Below are 20,172 nucleotides of genomic sequence, written 5' to 3'. Positions count from 1 at the left end.
ATTTAAATTACAGTTTACCACAAGATACTTTCATAGGCCTCCAGTGTATAGTCAATATCTTTGAGTATCAATTGTTTGACTTAAAAACCTCCCCTGAGGCTTCCCTGGTGGCGCAGTGGTTGAGAATCTGCCTGCCAATGCAGGGGACACGGGTTCGAGCCCTGATCAGGGAAGATCCCACATGCCACGGAGCAACTGGGCCCGTGAGCCACAACTACTGAGCCTGCGTGTCTGGAGCCCGTGCTCCGCAAGAAGAGAGGCCGCGTTAGTGAGAGGCCCGCGCACCACGATGAAGAGTGGCCCCCGCTTGCCGCAACTAGAGAAAGCCCTCGTACAGAAACGAAGACCCAACACAGCCAAAAATAAATAAATTAATTAATTAATTTAAAAAAATCTCCCCTAAGCATTAAATTCTTGTGATAAATTAAGCTTCTAAAAATAGTAAACCTGGAGTTTTAAAATATTACAGTGCTTTGTGTATATTTGGGTCCCCACTTAAAATCACAAATCTTAAATCAGTGACTCAGTTGTATATTTCAGATTGGAGTTACATGCCTATTACCATAAGCTATGTACTCCTAAACATTAGGAATGACACTAAGTAGATTTTTACATGTTCAATACCAAAATATTAAGAGTCTGGTTGTGATTGGTTAAAAGGTACTGTACTAACCTACTAGGAAATAATTAGCTTCTAGGTTAAGTGAGGTTACATTTGGCTGGAAACTTCCATTGGGCATGAGCACTGAGGCTGCAGGTATCCAGGATACCCATCAAGCAAACTGACATCTTATCTTGATTCTGATAAATACCTTCCTACGTGATAATTTTGCAGTTCCTTTTCACCCTGCATAGTGTGGTAGAGTGACCAGATAGGTCTGCCAGGGTGCTCACTAGGATCTTGTCAGAGACACTGGTGGGACTCTGAACGTTATTCACTGTGTTAGCGGCCCCATAGCTTTCTGTTCCTGAAACTGAAAACATGCCTCCCTTCTCAACAACATATACACATTATTTGATAGGTTTTTGCATGAGTTTTTTCCTCGATTCAATAGAGTTATCTGTCTTTCATTTAAATCTAGCTTGACCTTGATGGAATGCTGCATTTTTTAATTAGGCATTTCTGCTATGTTGTACGTTTTCTTAAAACTTCAAGACACCTTACATTCTGCCAAATCATGCACTAATAGTGTTTGTATAAGTGTTGGAGCAAAATGCTCAATCACAATTTTTTTTTTTTGGCCAAGCGGCATGCAGGATCTTAGTTCCCCGACCAGGGGGCTGAACCCGTGCCCCCTGCAATGGAAGCATGAAGTCTTAACCACAGGACTGCCAGGGAAGTCCCCAATCAGTACACAGCTTGAACCAGATGTTTATTACAATATTAACAGCCATTTTTTAAAAAAATGTAGTACAGTCAAAGACAACAACACAAAAACAGTTACCTGTTGAACCAGCTTTTTTAAAGAGTCAAAGTTATCTGGTAGAAGTTTAGCCAAGGATTGAGGGTGTGGAGTTAAGGCAGCAAGGGCAAAATGCACAGAGGAACAACAAAATAAGCATCTCAAAGACGGTATCTGGTTAAACTGAGCCAAGAAGCCTCTAGGGTGAATGGCCATCATGGTAGTGGAGAGGTTACCACACTGATGGCTTGCTGCATTTGGCTATATTAGTGTACTTCACCTTCAGCTGTTCTTACCTGGCGCAAAACTTCAACATGATGGGAAAAAGTCACGTTTGAATCAATGTGATTTTCTTGTCACAACTCCTTTTTTTTGTATCATAGAACATGCTATTTCTAGTCCTACAGTCAATTTCTAGTCCTAATAAGATAATTCCCAAGGATGTCTGATATCTAATAAAACCTTGAACGTCCCCTATTTTCTAGGATCATTCCAACCTATATGACTCATTTTACATATTCTTCCTGGGCAGTTATCTGTTCCTTAGTCTTCAGTTACCATCTGTATGCTAAATACTCATCTCTAGTTTAGATCTTTCTGCTGATCTTCAGACTCATAGGTTTGAGTACGTTGATTGTTGGAAATCTCTATTCAGAGATCACTCAGGTACCTCAGAGTCAACAAATCCAGAATACGCACATACCCTTCTAGCCCCATTCTCTTCCTATGAAAAAGGCAACAATATCCACTCAGTTGTTCAAAGATATCTGTATTATCAGTGTCTGTATTCTCCATACTTCTATAGTTAAGTCTCAGCTATTGCTATGGTCTAAATATTTGTATCCTCCCCAAATTTATGTTAAAATCCTAACCCCCCAATGTGATGGTATTAGGAGGTGGGGGCCTTTGGGAGGTGATGAGGTCATGAGGGTGAAGCCCTGATGAATGGGATTAGTGCTAAAAGAGATCCCACGGAGCTCCCTAATCCCTTCTGTGTGAAGACACAGTGAGAACCAGAAGAAGGTCCTTATTAGACTGTGACCAGGCTGGCACCTTGATCTTGGACTTCCAACCTCCAGAACTGTGGGCGGTAAATGTTTATAAGCCACCCAATCTGTGGTATTTTGTTATAGGAGCCCAAAAAGACTAAGACACTAGTCTCCTTTACACATCATTAGTAAGTTGACTTCTCTCCATCCCCATTGCCATTCCCCTGGTTCAGCTTAGCACTGCAACCAACTATCAAGATCTGTGACACTTTTGGCTATTTTGAACCCAGTTTACAGCCAGTCATAGAAAAAAAAAATCTGACTATGCCAGTCTCTTAACACTTTAGTTGATATGAATTTACTTCTTTGGAGTCAACTAAGATTTCTTTAGATTTATAAGACCCTGCCTATCTTCTCCCAAGTAACTTTAGTTTACTGATGAGTTTGACTTGTTCCTATTTCCAGGTCTTTGTACGTAATAATTGTGTCTTCTAGACCTCCCTGTGCTCCCCACGCCCTATTAGAGTTGAAGAAGGGGTCTTTGGGCACAATCCTTATATATTTCCTAGAAACTGTGTCCGAGTTTGTTTTCTTTATACAACCACTACAGCCACTGCACAATAGGTTCTAGATCATGACTGTCCAATTATTGATACTTTTCTGGTTTCTTCATGTGCTAGCTTCTTTGCGGGGATAACTTATTTTTCAGCCTTGTGGTACACTCTAGGTCCTCACATTTGAACAAACTGGTGTTTGTATGCTGGGGTAAAACGTGGAGCTAAAACCTACGAGCCTGGACTCACCAAAGACTCTGATCTCGTGGTCACCCTTATTCAGCAGACTGCCAGGTACACGTACGTATTCATTTTTCTCTTCTAAGGAAGGTCCCTCTCATGAGACTCTAACGCCTTGCGTAGAAAATCCAGGATTTCTTGGACCTCATTCTGAAAAGGAAAGATCACTATTAACTCCTCTTGGAGGTTGTTATGCTAGATCTATAAGATAGAAGTTATAACACAAACCTAGGCCTGAGTTATAAAGTGAAAATTAATTATTCCCATTCAAAATGGGGTCTTTGGGGCTCCCAAATCTCCAGAATTGACAGGTCAGGGATGAAAAAATGATTTAAATATGTATCACTTTGAAGACCCAAGGTATTTAAAGAGGAAAGAATGATTGAGAATGAATCCCTAAAGTCTGGAAGACAATTTTGCCTTGAAAATTTTTGCCTTCTTTTTTTTTTTTTTTTTTTTTTGCAGTACGCGGGCCTCTCACCGTTGTGGCCTCTCCCGTTGCGGAGCACAGGCTCCGGACGCGCAGGCTCAGCGGCCATGGCTCACGGGCCCAGCCGCTCCGCGGCATGTGGGATCTTCCCAGACCGGGGCACGAACCCGCGTCCCCTGCATCGGCAGGCGGACTCTCAACCACTGCGCCACCAGGGAAGCCCGATTTTTGCCTTCTTAATGGTAAACATTGTGAGGCTTGTTTTCTCAAGAAAGAAAACAGATCTTGTTACCGAGCCTAAGCTCGTGTACTGCTCGCTGCACGACAGGCCAATAATTGAGAGATGAGTTGTTGGGGTAAGGAATAACAACCTTATTTGGAAAGCCAGCAGACCGAGAAAATGGTGGGCTCATGCCCCAGAGAACCATCCTGCCTGAATTAGAATTCAGGTTCCTGTTATACTAAAAGGGGAGGGAGTAACGTCAAACACTTCTGGTTCCCATCAGCCTTCAGAGGGGATGTGTTAATTTCTTCCTCCCTGAAGTCATTCACAGGTGGGCCTGCTCAGGATGTTTCCTGTGAGCTAAACAAAGGTGTCTTAGCTTAATACTCATTATTACCTGGGAAGCAGGGTTCCCAGAGATGGGCCATTATGTATAATTTAAGCTTATAGGCAACATCCCTTTAGTGATTAACTTCTAATAGAATACAAAGGTTCTTCCTTATTACAGTCTCACAAAAGGGCATCTGATCTATCTCACAGAACCTCTTCAGTTTTTCTTGGTATATCTCACATATGCTAGTCTTTAAGTCCATCATGTGAAGACTTTGCTACCTCAGCCATCATCCAGGTTACACCCTGGATCTCTCACCTTGTAAATTTCTTTACACTTAAGGCAGGTGCTGTTACCAGGGCTTCCCTTCCAATTTCTTAAGAGGCAATCACAGCAAGACTCGTGTCCATGTTCAACTGCAAGTGGTTTGTTCAAAGAGTACAAACAGGCTTACCTGGTGGCGCAGTGGTTGGGAGTCTGCCTGCCGATGCAGGGCACGTGGGTTCGTGCCCCGGTCTGGGAGGATCCCACATGCCGCGGAGCGGCTGGGCCCGTGAGCCATGGCCGCTGAGCCTGCACGTCTGGAGCCTGTGCTCCGCAACGGGAGAGGCCACAACAGTGAGAGGCCCGCGTACCGCAAAAAAAAAAAAAAAAAAAGTATAAACAGATAGAACAAGTAAGCTCTTCCATGAGATCTGGTACATCTGAGGCAGCCATTGTCCTTTTCAGAGAGGCAGAGAAGGATCAAGAAGAAAAAGAATTTCATTTTAACCTGGTCTTTTGCAAGATCAGAGATTTGTCTTCAGAATCAGCTCACAATCACATTCTTCATCTTCTCAGTCACGTAATGCTATCTTTTTCCCCCACTTTTTTTCACTTTTAAAAATTGAAGTATAGTTGAGGTACAATATTATGTAAGTTATAGGTGTACAATATAATGATTCACAATTTTTAAAGGTTATACTCCATTTATAGTTATTATAAAATATTGGCTTTAATTGCCATTCTTACCCCATTGAGAAGTTGTGTGGGACTTTATTTTTTTTTTTTGTTTGTTTTTTGTTTGTTTTTTTTTTGTTTTTTTTTTTTTTTGCTGTACGCGGGCCTCTCACTGTTGTGGCCTCTCCCGTTGCGGAGCACAGGCTCCGGACGCACAGGCTCAGCGGCCATGGCTCACGGGCCCAGCCGCTCCGCGGCATATGGGATCCTCCCAGACCGGGGCACGAACCCGTATCCCCTGCATCGGCAGGCGGACTCTCAACCACTGCGCCACCAGGGAGGCCCCCTGTGTGGGACTTTAATTCCTCTACCTTAGACCTCTCTCAGAATGTTATTCTCCATCCACATTCCTGCTGCAAACTCTTGTTTCTAAGAGGAGGAGGGAGACAGATGGCTTTGGTAAAGACAGGATGAAAACATGACCAAGGGACCAGCCTGCACTGCGGCGGAACCTAGTCTTACAAAGTAGTTTTGTTCATTGAATTCCTGGCCCTCAAATTTCATTGCATATTAGAGTTTTCTGAAGAGCTCTAACAATCGCGATGCCTAAATCAGTGGCCTCCAAGCTTTAGAGTACATCAGAGTCACCAGGAGATCTGGTTAAAGCACAGATTGCTGGGCCCCACCCCAGAGGTTTTGATTCAGTAGGTCTGGGGCGGGGCTCAAAAGTTTACACTTCCAAAAAGTTCCAGGTGATGCTGAGACATACTCTTCCAATTAGGGCACTAAACCAATCTAATCAGAACCTCTGGAGGTAGGCCATAGGCTTCAGGTATTATTTAACTTATTAACTTCAGGTATAAGTTAACTTATCAGGTGAACACATACAACTAAGTTTGAGAACTACAACTCTAAAAGACTGAAAGGGTTTAAAAAAGAGGCATTTTGGGGCACCTAGAAGGTGGCATAGACGAAACCTCAATGTCCTAGCCTACCTTGTGACCATAAAACGTGCTTTGCATCCCCAGTTGCTCTGCCAACAGAGTTCAACCTTTTGGGGGTGCTCTTCCCTGAGTATTCCTAAAAGTCTTTTTTGTTTGCTTGTTTGTTTAAACTTCCCTTAGTTTCAATCGTAATCAGAACAATATTGCCTGGTCCCTCGTGTCACAGCTCCTTAAAGGCACTTAGCATTTAGTTCTTATACTTGCAGCAACTTTCCCCAAGCACACTCATACAGTACCTGATTACTGGCATGAATTGCTACAATTCATGAATTCCCAGCTATGCCTAAGACCCCCGTTCTTCTCTAGGGTTCTCTCCAACTATAATTGGCACCCTAGCCCAACAGGTATTTTCTTAGACCTTTTGTACCTCAATGTCCAAGAAAGGGCAAGGGTGGTGAAGAAAGTGACAATTTGTTTTTTCTCAAGAGATTCCATGGGCTCTCTTAAGAAGCTGTGTCACAAACTTACCTAGAAGTGCTCTCTTAAGACCTTGACATCTTTGGCTGCAAACAATACATAAACACGGGAGGAGCGCCACCTGCAGTATCTGGCACCAATTACCACTGGATAGTTGGAGGGGGAGACACTTACCATCGACCTTCAGGGCTTGATTTGACTGGATCCTTGCATAACCAGCAAACCTGTTTTTGGTCACAATTGTAAACCCCTTGAGTTTAATGTTTGTGACTCATTCAGTCCTGTGGAAATGGCAGTATAGCTCTGTGGGTAATAGCATGGACACTGAAGTTAGGCCACCTCTGTGGATCTAGGGCAAGGTTCATAACTAGGGCTTGTTTTCTCACCTGTGAGGATAGAACTCATATCTATCTTCTAGGGCCGTTGAGAGGATTAAGTAAGTAAATATATAGAAGTGTTGAGAATGGTGCTTGGTACAGTGCCAGAGTTCTCTTTTTGTACTAGCTAGTCTCATGCTTTTGTTCCTCTAAAGATACTGTTTTATGGTGAGAGAATCTTAGGAATAAATGTTAAGATTTCCTTGAGAGGGCTTCCCTTCGGGTGGCGCAGTGGTTGAGAATCTGCCTGCCAATGCAGGGAACACGGGTTCGAGCCCTGGTCTGGGAGGACCCCGCATGCCGCAGAGCAGGTAGGCCCGTGAGCCACAATTACTGAGCCTGCGTGTCTGGAGCCTGTGCTCCACAACAAGAGAGGCCGCGATAGTGAGAGGCCCCACGCACCGCGATGAAGAGTGGCCCTCACTTGCTGCAACTGGAGAAAGCCCTCACGCAGAAACGAAGACCCAACACAGCTATAAATAAATAAATAAATAAATATTAAAAAAAAAAAAAAAGATTTCCTTGAGAAAAGCAAAAAGCAGACTTTCCCATTAAAGATGAGGAAGCACCATGTATACACATAAGCATCTGTTTCTTTACCTATAAAATATTTGTGTACTGTGGGATAATTATTTTTCTAATTTACTGGGTATGGTACACCACCTGGAACGTGAAGATATTTAATAATTCCTGCGGAATTAAGTGATAGGCATCTCATAAAGGGTGTCATATGATAGAAGCAAGACACAAGTGACCCTTGCACTCGAGGTTTGTTTTTTTTTTTAATCTAGCATTATCCTTTACTGATATTAAATACTGTTTACACGGGTAGTAACTCAAAATTATTTGTAATAATCTCAAGTCCCATACTCCCTATTAAAAAGGGGAAAGTTACACTATAACTCCTTTTTCTTAATAGTCCATCCTAAATTTAGACCATGTCTTTTTATTCTTATATTTCACTATTTGTTTGAACTGCTTTAAAAATTTTCCTGGTCAGGCTTCCCAACTCATACATTTTTTTTCTTTTCCTCGGCTTCCCTTTTTATCTCTTTAGAAGATAAAGTACATAAAGCATCCAGCATGAAGCATGGAACAAATACATTTTCAACAATTAACTTTCCTTAATGCAAAGGGATGAACAAATAAAGGGTTTATTCTCCAGAAAAACAAACAAAAACACCTCACCTTAAATTCTCATATAAGATGTGTAAATTGTCAAAGCTCTGGAAGGCAACTCTCAACCACCGACCTTGGCAACTCAGCAGGAGTCGCTGGGTTACAACTTTTAACTGAGTATGAATTTATAACACCAGGACCCTCCCCTCTGATCTGCCCTCCAGGTGTTGTCCGTGCTACCTAGAAAGAATAACAAAGGTTATTCTAAGCTGAATTGGGTCTTTTAATATTTCTTGGATAAACAGAATGTTACAATCTAGATTTTTTGTTATTGTAATATTTTGACCCACTGTCAGATCCTGTATTTTATTCTTCAAATATCCTCAGAGTTTTCTCACTTCTAAATAGTAGCTTATTCCTTTGTTTGAAATGTACTTAGCCTTTAGTTTAAAGGTACAGATCAAATGAATTTTTCCCTGATTTTCCAGCCAGAATGAAACATTTCCTCTATGAAAATGCCAAAGCAGCCAATGAATTTAAATTCTACCACTCTTTTTTAAAAAATTCTACCACTCAGTGGACTCTCAACCACTGTGCCACCAGGGAAGTCCCTTTAGCCCATATTTTAATTGGGTTATTAGTTTTGTGTTATTTTGTTGTTGTTTTTCTGCTGTTGAGTTGTAAGATTTCCTTATATATTTTGGAAATTAACCTCTTATCTGATACATGGTTTGCAAATATTTTCTCCTGTTGATTGCCTTTTTACTCTGTTAATTGTTCCCTTTGTGGTATAGAAGCTTCTTAGTTTAATGTAGTCCCACTTGTCTATTTTTGCTTTTGTTGTCTGTGCTTTTGGTGTCATATCCATGAAATTCCATATTTTTTCTATGCCTTTGTGTATACAGATACACTATCAACCTCTATAGCATGGCCTCATTTTTGTAGGAAAAAATACATATATAACCTAATTTTTATTGTTTATACTTAAACTATTTGGGGGAGTAAAAATGTATTCCCCCCTTAATATCATTTAATGGATGTCATGTCATGTCAGTGTATATAAATAGATCTGTTATTTTTTAATTATTATTATTATTTTTTGGCCGTACACGGGCCTCTCACTGTTGCGGCCTCTCCCGTTGCGGAGCACAGGGTCCAGACGCGCAGGCTCAGCGGCCATGGCTTACAGGCCTAGCCGCTCCGCGGCATGTGGGATCTTCCCGGACCGGGGCACGAACCCGTGTCCCCTGCATCGGCAGGCGGACTCTCAACCACTGCGCCACCAGGGAAGGGAAGGGAAGCCCCCAGATCTGTTATTTTTAAATGGCTATATAGTAATAAGAAGAGCTATTATTTTTAAGTATACTTTTTTGATGACCTCTTCATAATTTAAGGTAAGGTATTTGACACACGTGTTCCAAAGTCTCTTTCCTAGATTGTAATTTTCAAACATTTATTTCGTTATTTTATTACTTTGCTGTATAGAAATATTTAATTTTTAGTTATTTTAGCTTCATTTTTTCCTTAGTGGTGGCTAACTCCAAAGCACACTTTAAAAAGCCTTCTTTAAGTCTTCCGTTTTAAATTTCTACTAAGTTACCAATTATCTCCTTCTACAATGTGCTTCATCCTTTGGATGCAATAATTGGCCATATGTTTAACAAATATGCTTTTCACTTGTTAAATAGATGTGGGGTAATCTAGAACAAAAACACATACAAAACTAAAATAATAAGGTGAAAAAAGCAATACAAAGGGAAGTAATATGAGTAGAAATTCATGACTAGAATGAGGAAAATACACACACACACACACACACACACACATCTGGAATACACATTGGTGTAAACTGTTAGGTAGAGATCCAACTTTTTTTTTTTTTCCCCCAGATGGCTACCCCTACCTGTCCTAAACCGTTTGTTGGATAATCTATCTTTTCCACACTGATATGAAATGACAGACATATTTTTTAAAACCAGGCTTTCAAGCAAGATATTTTTCAAATTATGTCCCTATCTAATCCACTGCCTTCACCAATGAATAAGCTCTCACTGTATAAATATACATATGTATATGTATATCAATGAATAAGCACTCACTATATATATTTATATATATATATATATATATATATATATATATATATATATTTTTTTTTTTTTTTTGCCTGCACTGCATGACTTGTGGGATCTTCCCCGATCAGGGATTAACCTGGGCTACTGGAATGAAAGCACTGAGTCCTAACCATTGGACTGCCAGGGAACTCCCAGCCCTCACTGTATCCTTAAGGTTCCTCTTTTCTGTGTGTTCCAACCCTAATTACATGTTGGTGACAGTTGTGACTGTGGACCTCTTGGGGTATCCTTACTGTCACCTCCGTAGGAGGAGACAGGCCAGAGAAAAAGCTATTTGAGTTGCTGATCTCAGAAATCACGTCTGGCAGTACAGTACCCGAGGGTTGGTGTAATGTATTCTGGGAAGTCTGGCCCACTCTATAAACGTCGTCATCTGTGAATTAAGCCTAATCACTGTGTTCAGAGAGAAGGTAAAGAAAAAGTCTGCATTCCCAATAGTGAGTGTAGCCAGTGATTTCAGATGCTTGTCACATGATCACTCCATAATGATAGCTCTCTAATTTCCTTCTGAAAGCACTTGAGCCATATTCATTTCATTGACATAACTGGAAATTTTCACCCACTCACAAGACAACAAGTGAGATGCAGTGTACTCTTGACAGAAGAGAATGACAGGAGGTAGGAGACCCAGCTTCCTAGCCCTGGCCTGACTCAGAGTAAGTATTCAGGGAACCAACTCAATTTATTTGTCTTAGTTTCTTCATCATCTTTAGAAGATAGTTGGATTATATGATCTCTTGGCTTCCAGTTAGATAAAAGACTGTGATTCTACAACAATATGGTTCCCCTAGTTGTTCATTTAAAACTTATTTACAGACAAATTGAGCCTTTGCTACATGCAAAAGAATTCTTCTAGTCAGCAATGAATAAGATATGGTTATTGTGTTGAGTTTATGAAAGTTTATTTGGAAGAGGGAAGTGGGATGGAACAGATCAGTGTGACTTGAACTTAGAACATGCCAGTCTCCCCATTCCAAATTGGAATACAGGCTCTGTGATGTACCATAACTCTATGGTAGGGCTTATTCTAATGATTCTGGTCAACGTTAAAGATTCCTGAGTTTGTGTGTGAATAACACACTGAATGTAGGTGGTAATTCATAAATCCTTTTCCAGAGATGGCAATTCATGTTAGTGTCGTTTTTTGGTTTTGTGTGTGTGTGTGTGTTTTGCAAGACCCTTACTTGAGACTAACTCCTAACAATATTTTGAAGCCCCCAGTTACTAGCGTAGAAGCAATCTGAACAGTAGAGATTTCATGACCCCAAACTGATGCTACCACTCTTCCTATTTAAGCTAGTATAACTCTTTGCTCTAGTTTTTCCTTTTGCTAGCAAAAAACCTCATCCCACTCATTCACAAAGGATGTATGATTAAAACATTAATGACTTCAGAAAAATGAGTTTTGACTAGGAGGAAGGAAGGTGGAGGAAGAACTATTTCGGGCTAGAAAACTCCTTTTTGAACAAAAGTTCAAGGTAAGGAAACACTCAACATCCTGCTGGAGATGAGTGGGAAAGAAGCATCAGTTGGAACCATGAAAGTCAGAAAGGAATTAATGGAATAACACAGGTAATGGAGACCCATAGAAGGTTGCCAAGCTGGAGAGTGACAGGAGAAAGATAGAAATAAGGTATGAACTTAATGGGAGGACAGAACTGGTTAGACTCTGAGGAAGCTTTTAAGATTCCACTTCCTGGCATGTAGTGAGTGGAGAACGGGCCATGGCAAGAAAGGACTCCTGAGCATAAGACAGCAAATTTATAGGATTTGGCACTAATCTCAGAGGTCATTGCACATGGTTTGCATACTATATATTTATTTTTTCGTCAGTCTAAAAATAATGTCTACACATTTAATTTCTGTCCAGTAAGCAGTGATAAGAGGTTTAAGAAGGCCTAGTTTAAACATTTTCAAAGAATGAAAATAAGTGAGCAAAATTATATTTATCCCCAAATATGTCTTTCCATCCACTCCATAGTGTAATGGCTCCTTGAGGCAACTTCCAACAACAATGATGTTTTTGATGCTTTCTATGGTAGCAGAGAGGTGAGTATCATGGTCTGCAGGGCAGAGCAATAAATATAACTCTAGTAATCCATTGTACATTGAAAGTCAGGGAATACTTCATTGGAATTATTCTCATTTTGGGGGATGAATAAAATTAAATCAAAGGACACAGTACCTGATAAAGGAGCAAAAAGTTTGTAGGCTTTGGTCAAAGAAAGAAAAGGGCCTAATGAGTGAAGAAATATATATTATAGTTTTCTTCCTTCAGTTTCTCAACTAGATTCCATTAGTGGAGTTTTCTAAAAGATTTGGAGGAGATTCCAATTCAGATATTATCAGAGATCATCATAATTTAAATCTCTGTACTGGCTTACACCAAATTACCCACACCTCCAGCGTAAAACCAAAGTGTTTCAACGGTTTCAAGGTGTTATTCATATACAGTAAGCGACTCTTGAAATGACAACTGTTGGGAGCAAGTATCCTCAGTATCCAGCGTGTGGCTTGCTTGTACGATGAGATTCCTTAAAAGTTTGGGGTTGATGATGAACCCAGTATACAGAGGTTCCACATTAAGTCATAATTGGCTTTGTGAAATCAGTCACAGAGGAGAATAAGAATTTCATGTAATAACACCATAGCAACTGATTACCCACTAGTTACTCAAAACAGTAGACTCTCAGGGAGGATTTTCTAATCCCAGAATAAAGGCGTGACCTTGCTCTGATGTCCTTTGAGAAAATGTCTACAGCATATTTGATGGAGAATCTCAGGGAGGAACTGACCTGTTTGATCTGCTTGGACTATTTCACCAGCCCAGTGACCACTGAGTGTGGGCACAGCTTTTGTCTGGTGTGTCTCCTGAGAAGCTGGGAGGAACATACCACTCCTTTATCTTGTCCTGAGTGCTGGAGGACCTTGGAGATCCCATATTTCCAGCTCAATGAGCGTCTGGGGAGGGTGGCTGGCATCGGCAAGCAGCTCAGATCCCAGATGCTGCAGAGTGAGGGCAACCAAGGCAGCTATGAGAGAAGGCTAGCTGCCACTAAGATGTTGTCTGATGATGAGCAGGGTGTAAACGATTTCTCAACCCAAGGTCATGGAATAAACAGAAGGAATCTCTTGAATGAGGCTGAGAAGCATCACAAAGTAAGATTGGCTGCTTGATATAAATTTCAGAACACAAATCAGGCTCCATCGCTTAATTCCCATAATATTTTCTATGGGTGACATTCCTGGTGCTAATCTCCAGGCACCAGACCACAAATTTGGTGTGGGTCCTGCCTCACCCTTTGGTCTAGAGTCTCAGTCATCTGGTTACTGGTCCTCAAGACGCCTTCATGACCCGGTGCTCTGCTCATTTGCCACAGAGTTTGTTTCTATTGCAGGAGAAACTCCAGGAAACCCTAAATATTTTGCGTAAAAAGAAAAATGAAACTCAGGTTATAGTAACCCATGAGAAGGAGAGAGTGATATTGTGTAAGGTCAGTATCTTGTTCACTTTTGCATCTTGTATGTGATTCTATGAGGACTAAAGGGACATGTCATGAAATACCAAGGGGAAAATGACAACATTTTCCAGTCCCAGTCCTATAACATGCAGTATCCTTGCTTTGGGCTGCCCACCTCTGCTTGTCCATCTGGGAATCTCAAGACTCATCTCAAATTCTCCCATCCCCAGGCTGGCTTATTTCTCCCTTCTTGGTGTACCTATACCACATGGTGGCTACCTTTATTTCTGCTCTGATTATAATTATTAAATATACAAGTTATAGACATATAACATAGAATGGAAGTTGACAGAAAAAGGTACATCTCAAATCCTTTGGGGGAAAAGGGGCAGATAAAAAAGAAATAAACAGAAAGGGAAATTAAAGCAAAATAGTAGTGTGGATTAGAACACCTGAACAAAAGCTTGAGGTTAGTCACAGATCAGAATTTGAGCTGTCTAGCAAAGCACAGAATTAAATATTTTATAAAATATTAAAAAAATAAGCGTGTATCTGATTATTCCAATAATCTTTGAGTTCTTACATGGGAGTATTTGTGATGATCATTTCTAGTCCTAGTATGTGATCCATTGCCTACTTCATTGAATAAATATTTGTTGAATAAATGAATGCATGCTTTTTCCCCTATTTTTTTTAAAGAACTAAGCAGTTACCCTGTTTATTTATTTATCTATTTATTTATTATTTATTTATTTATTTTAAAAAGTTTTATTTCTTTGGTTGCACTGGGTCTTAATTGAGGCACGTGTGCTCCTTAGTTGCAGCCAGCGGGCTCCTTAGTTGCAGCTCTCAGTCTCCTTAGTTGTGGCATGCAAACTCTTAGCTGCGGCATGCATGTGGGATCTAGTTCCCTGATGAGGGATCAAACCTGGGCCCCCTGCATTGGGAGCGCAAAGTCTTAAGTGCTACGCCACCAGGGAAGTCCCTCCCCTAATTTTTTTCTTACTTTATTTTGCTTTACTTTTTAAAAAATAATGGTACTGATCACCATCTATTATATTTTTACTTGACTGTTTACTTTTCATTGTTCCCAATAGAATGACAGCCTCCTAGGAGTAGAAATTTTGGTTTTCTTTGCTACTATAGCTACAGTACAACATCTTCTAAAATATCAAACTATCCACCCAGCTAGTCAATAGACTGTATGTCTTATGTGTCAGGTTTCAAGAACTGTCACAATGGAACTCTTGAACTTTGTAAGGATTAAAAATCTACATAAGTGTTTCTGTTACTAACTTTATTATATTGTTCGTGTGTGTGTGTGTGTGTGTGTGTGTACACACACGCATGATGGCAGGAAGAGACAAAGACCTGTAAACAGGTTGTTGTGTCAGAATATGCAAAAATGCGCCAGTTCCTGAAGGAGGAGGAGCAGCTGCAGCTCCAGTTACTGGAAATGGAGGAAAGAGAGAACCTGAAGAGACTGAGGTACAGTGAGATCAAGCTGACCCAGCAAATTCGAAGCCTGAGAAAAATGATTGGACAGATAGAGTCTATGTGTCAGAACTCGACCATAGAGTCATTTGAGGTAAGAATATTGGAGAAATTCATGGAAAAAAACACACGTAGTCCCCTATCATATTTCAAGTCATACAAAATAAACTTTTCCTTATTTACCTGAAAAATTAAGTTCTGGCCCCCAAAAAAGTTTTCCTAAAGAATGAGTGGTTCTATATAGTATAAATAAAGTCTTGAAGAGGAAGAAAAACACAGAGGAATATACATCCGAACCAAGTCAAATGATGACTTCAATTTTTTTTGTGTGCCTGCCTCGCTGCAACCTCAGCTTTGCCAAATAAAAAATTTAAGTTTAATGAACATTTACTAGGTGTTGGGCACATTAAATTACATCCTCAAAAAGACCTGATAAAGTTAAATACTATTATGATATTTACAACAAGTGATTGTTATCTACAAAATGGGTTAATAGTAGCAATTGATTAATAATTCAGACCTATGGCAGTTAGATAGTTTGCCTGTCAAATAGCTAGTAGGTGACAGAACCCAGGTATTCTGTGTACTGAGCCCCAAATCCTCACCATCTTTGCTCTACTGCCTTCCTAGGCTACTACTGCATTCTTTGGGACCTTCTTTTTTTTTTTTTTTTTTCTGTACGCGGGCCTCTCACTGTTGTGGCCTCTCCCGCTGCGGAGCACAGGCTCCGGACGCGCAGGCTCAGCGTCCATGGCTCATGGGCCCAGCCGCTCCACGGCATGTGGGATCCTCCCAGACCGGGGCACGAACCCATGTCCCCTGCATCGGCAGGCGGACTCTCAACCACTGTGCCACCAGGGAAGCCCTGGGACCTTCTTAAACTAAGCTATGTTCCAGCTTCCAGTCTCCAGCTTCATGTCTCTTTCCTAGACTGGCTCCACAGAATGCTATTTAATTTGGTGCCTTCCCAACAACCCAGTCCAACTGCACACAGGTGTAGTCTCAGCTCTCACTGGGTTACTTTCCTTTCTTAGCTCTACCTCCTGGAGGCATTGGATAAGGAGGCTAATAGTTTGGCTCCTTTCTCAGCAATAGATTCTCTCAACAAAGTGACAATATGAGAAAAAGAGATCTCTAGTCATTGGGAGAACCATCTCATGTTCAAAAGAACTCACCCCTAGAAGAAGTTTGGGTTTTTTTCTACCATATGCTCTCCCACTCAAGGTGTTCTAGAGCCACGAGAAGGGGATTCTGTGAAATTTCCAAAGGACTGTATCCAAAAGGGATTCAGTCTTTGCTAGTGATCAAAGTGCACAAATACTAACCTTCTTTCTTTTATACCCTTAGGATGTGAGAGGAATACTGGAAAGGTAGGTTTCAATTCTGTGTTCAGTCATTGGGGTGTGGTGTTGATGCAATAGGTTATCAGAGTGGGGATGAGAGAGAGTCCATGCTGCTGGGGCAAAATGAGCTGGATTCTCAAGTTGGAGCAGGTCACGCAGTCTGCGCGGAGGAGACTGAGTGACTGTCTCTGCCCTCCTGTAGGAGTAAACCACTCTTGCTTCAGTGTCCAGAGGCCATCACCACGGAATTGACTCTGTGCCACATCACTGGAATGAGGGAGATGCTAAGAAAGTTTAGCAGTAAGTCAGCCTGATTTTTTGAACCTCCAGGGGTTTTCAGAGTTAATGGGGGCCATAGGCCATCCCTGCTGGAACAGACAGAAGCACTGGGACTTGACTGATGTTTGATCTGGCTTTGTTTTCTGAGTTCTGCTCCTTCCTTTGTTTTCATTGTTGTTTTGTTCATCCCATTGCCTTGCACATGCACACATACACATACCTCCTCAGGGGTTTCTGCATTTCTACCTTTGTTCTTGTCAGGATAAAAGCTGATTTAAACTCTTAAATCTCAGTGAGGGAACATTCAAGGAATGTCCTTTTAAAATGCTCTAAATATTTAGGCTGGCTAACGTCTACAGAGGTCAGCATTAGTTTTCACCTTTTATCTTGTGGACCATCTGACCTTCAGAAGAAGGCCTAATGGACTTTGGACTCAACAGATATTTGAGAAGTGCCTACTATGTGCTTTAGTAGGTACTGTGTTTTCAGTCTCTGAGTGTACTTACAATGATGAATAAGACAGACTTGCCTTTGCTTCTGTAGAACTTAGGGAGATTGAGGAGAATGATATTAAACAGAGAATTAGTGATTGGGATTTGATCTATAAATAAAAGTATGAAATGGTATGATGGGGTGCCTAATCTTATCTGGATAATCAATGAAAGTTCCTCCCAGGAGTCTGGGAGAGGAGCTCTCTCAGTGGTTCAAAATGCGTTTCATCAAATGGTCACTGGTGGTTGCACTAACTCATAAGAAGTTGCACTTAAGCATGACGTAATGAAAAATGCTGATTAGGAGCTGCTATTCAAACACTCAGTAACTTTGTAATCTTGGCCCCGTTTCCTAACCTTTATGAGCCTCAGTTTTTTCTTTTATGAAAATGGAAAAAAGATAACAATACTTGCCATAATTAAATGGGATAATGTACAGAAAATGCCTGGCACCTAAGTAGAAGTTCAGTAAGTGATAACTATATTTCTCTCCCACCCCAACTGAAGAACCATAACCAACCTTGGCTAAAGCAAATACAAATGACAAAAGATATGACCTGTGTGGATAAATAGCTCCTAGTTCTAAAACTGTCTTATAAACAGAACTACCTCCATTCCATTATCAGAGATCCAATATCACTCTTGACATGACTCTCTTTGGTTTCCTTTTAGAGATACACTCTCTTGTGTTTTGTAAAACACTAAAAGAAGGGGCTCAGAGACACTGCCCACCACATTCACCTAAATTAAGTTTTAAAAAATAGGACTAGATACTAAGACCTTAATTTCAATTCCACATACATAAGAGGATTTTCTACAATGCAAATGAGGATTCATTCTTTTTCCTTCTTGCAGCGGATATAACCCTAGATCCAGCCACGGCCAACGCCTATCTTGTCTTGTCTGAGGATCTGAAAAGTGTGAAATGTGGAGGATTCCGACAGCAGTTGCCTGACAACCCCGAAAGATTTGACCAGTGTGCAACGGTGCTGGGCGCTCAGATCTTCACCTGCGGGAGACACTACTGGGAGGTGGAAGTGGGCAACAAGACTGAGTGGGAGGTGGGCATCTGCAAGGACTCAGTGAGCAGAAAGGGGAATCTCCCCAAGCCTCCAGGGGACCTCTTCTCACTTATAGGCTTAAAAATTGGAGATGATTATAGTCTTTGGGTCTCATCACCTTTGAAAGGCCTACCTGTTAGAGAGCCAGTGCATAAGGTTGGTGTTTTCTTAGACTATGAGTCCGGACACATAGCATTCTACAGTGTGACAGATGAGTCCCTTATCTACAGTTTCCCTCCAGCCTTTTTCCAAGAGGCTCTCAGGCCCATCTTCTCCCCTTGTCTCCCAAATGAAGGGACAAACACAGGCCCTCTTACCATCTGCTCACTGAATAACCATGTCTGAGGGAGGCTCCCTCAGCCTTTTCTGAGAATGAGGTCTAAGACCAACAGGTGACTATTAATTAGGATGATTAATGCATTGACAGTATTAACATCAGGTGATCTGAAAGGAAAGATTACCCCCAACCCCCAAGAATTTCCATTAACTTGAGCCCCCAATGAACAGCCAAATTGGACAATCAACTTCTAATACCAATAGGAGAAAGCTGATCATATCCTGTGTCTTTAACCAAATTCATTATCTAGACTACCCCCTGTATGTGCTGATCACTGAAAATGGAGAGATCGAACTAGTTCCTATTGACCAGAATCCCATTGTCATAGGCCAGTTTTATAAATATATGTATTTTTTTTCAAGTGTATTTATTTATTTGACTCTAAAAACTTTACTATTTCCATGTATCTTTGTCCTACGTGCAAAGCTCTGTGTGCCGGGGCAATCCCAACTCCTCCAGGGGGCTGGAGGTATGTGTTCTCCTTTTCACTCATGACTCAGCCTCCTCTGAAAAGTCGATTTTCTTCCCATCCTGTGGGGCCTGGAGTATTTGTACTCAGGAAGACTTATGTGTTCAGACACTACGAAGATATGTGTGAATATCATCGAGGCATTCGTGTTACCGTATTCACAAGAGGATGGCACCTTTTGTTGTTTGTTAATATGTTCAAAGATGACAGAGCAAAGTCCCTAGCCAATAAATGTTATCAAGGCTGTGGATGCCGAGTGGCTTTTTGAGTTTTATATAAGGTTATTTTCTGAGCTTTTGCTATTTGCTATGAGCAGAAGGCTTTTTATCTCTGCAAGACCAAATCAAGCCTACTCTTTATCCTAACATGCCAGGGTTTAGGAAGGGGGTAGTGACTGAGCGAAGATGCTTCTTTTGGCTGGTCTTACTCAGGCTCCCCGTTCTTAGTGTTCTGTCCTTACAGGCTTCTTTTTTTTTTTTTTTTTTTTTTCCTTTAATTTCTTCCTTCTTGCTCTCATTTGCAGGATGTCACCAGTCACAGAGGGCACCTCTTCCCCTCCTTTTCCTACTCAGATAAGTTAGTGTATTTTCAGTCTCTGACAAGAAAACTGATGGATTTAACCCATGCGTGACTGCAAAATTATTAAGAAAAAATTGATCACAGGTTCTACTTTGTACATTAGAGAATAAGTGAGGAAAAGTTGATAACTGAACCTCTTAATCAGCATAGAAAATCATAGAAGGAGGTCAGTAACTGGGTTTACTTTAGCGTCTCTGTTCACCGTTCTCATTAATCTAGATCTGCTTTGTCTTTCAATCTTATACCTTTTAATCTTGTGCCCTCAAAGGTGGGGAGCAGACATAAACTAGACTTTAAATCCCAGATAATGCCATCTTCTGTTCTTTGAGTTCCCTACTTGCATTTTCACCCTGACATCACATATACTCAGAGAATTGTGGAGGAGGTGAGCCAATCACATCCTTTTCAGATAATTTGTGGCTGCTTCCCATTTTTCATTTTACTAAATTTTATTTCTTGATTTATCATCTCAAAAAGCTAAGAAGTAAATTATAAAT

General features: G+C 40.9%; 1 protein-coding gene across 1 annotated transcript; it reads left to right on the top strand.

The window, feature by feature from the left end:
• Nucleotides 1–12,912: 12,912 nt before the first annotated feature.
• TRIML1 (tripartite motif family like 1) lies at nt 12,913–18,635 on the top strand (the record flags this gene model as incomplete). Its single annotated transcript, XM_082608571.1, has 6 exons — nt 12,913–13,320; nt 13,560–13,655; nt 14,980–15,210; nt 16,464–16,486; nt 16,662–16,759; nt 18,085–18,635. 6 exons carry the CDS (start codon nt 12,913–12,915, stop codon nt 18,633–18,635), a joined length of 1,407 nt encoding a protein of 468 aa, XP_082464697.1.
• Between the last annotated feature and the right edge of the window lie 1,537 nt (nt 18,636–20,172).

The sequence above is a fragment of the Mesoplodon mirus genome (genome assembly GCF_964341445.2).
Source record: "Mesoplodon mirus genome assembly, chromosome: 20".
Taxonomy (NCBI): Eukaryota; Metazoa; Chordata; class Mammalia; order Artiodactyla; family Ziphiidae; genus Mesoplodon; species Mesoplodon mirus.
The sequence above is the reverse complement of the archived record's forward strand: the minus strand, read 5'-3'. Positions and strand labels throughout refer to the sequence as shown.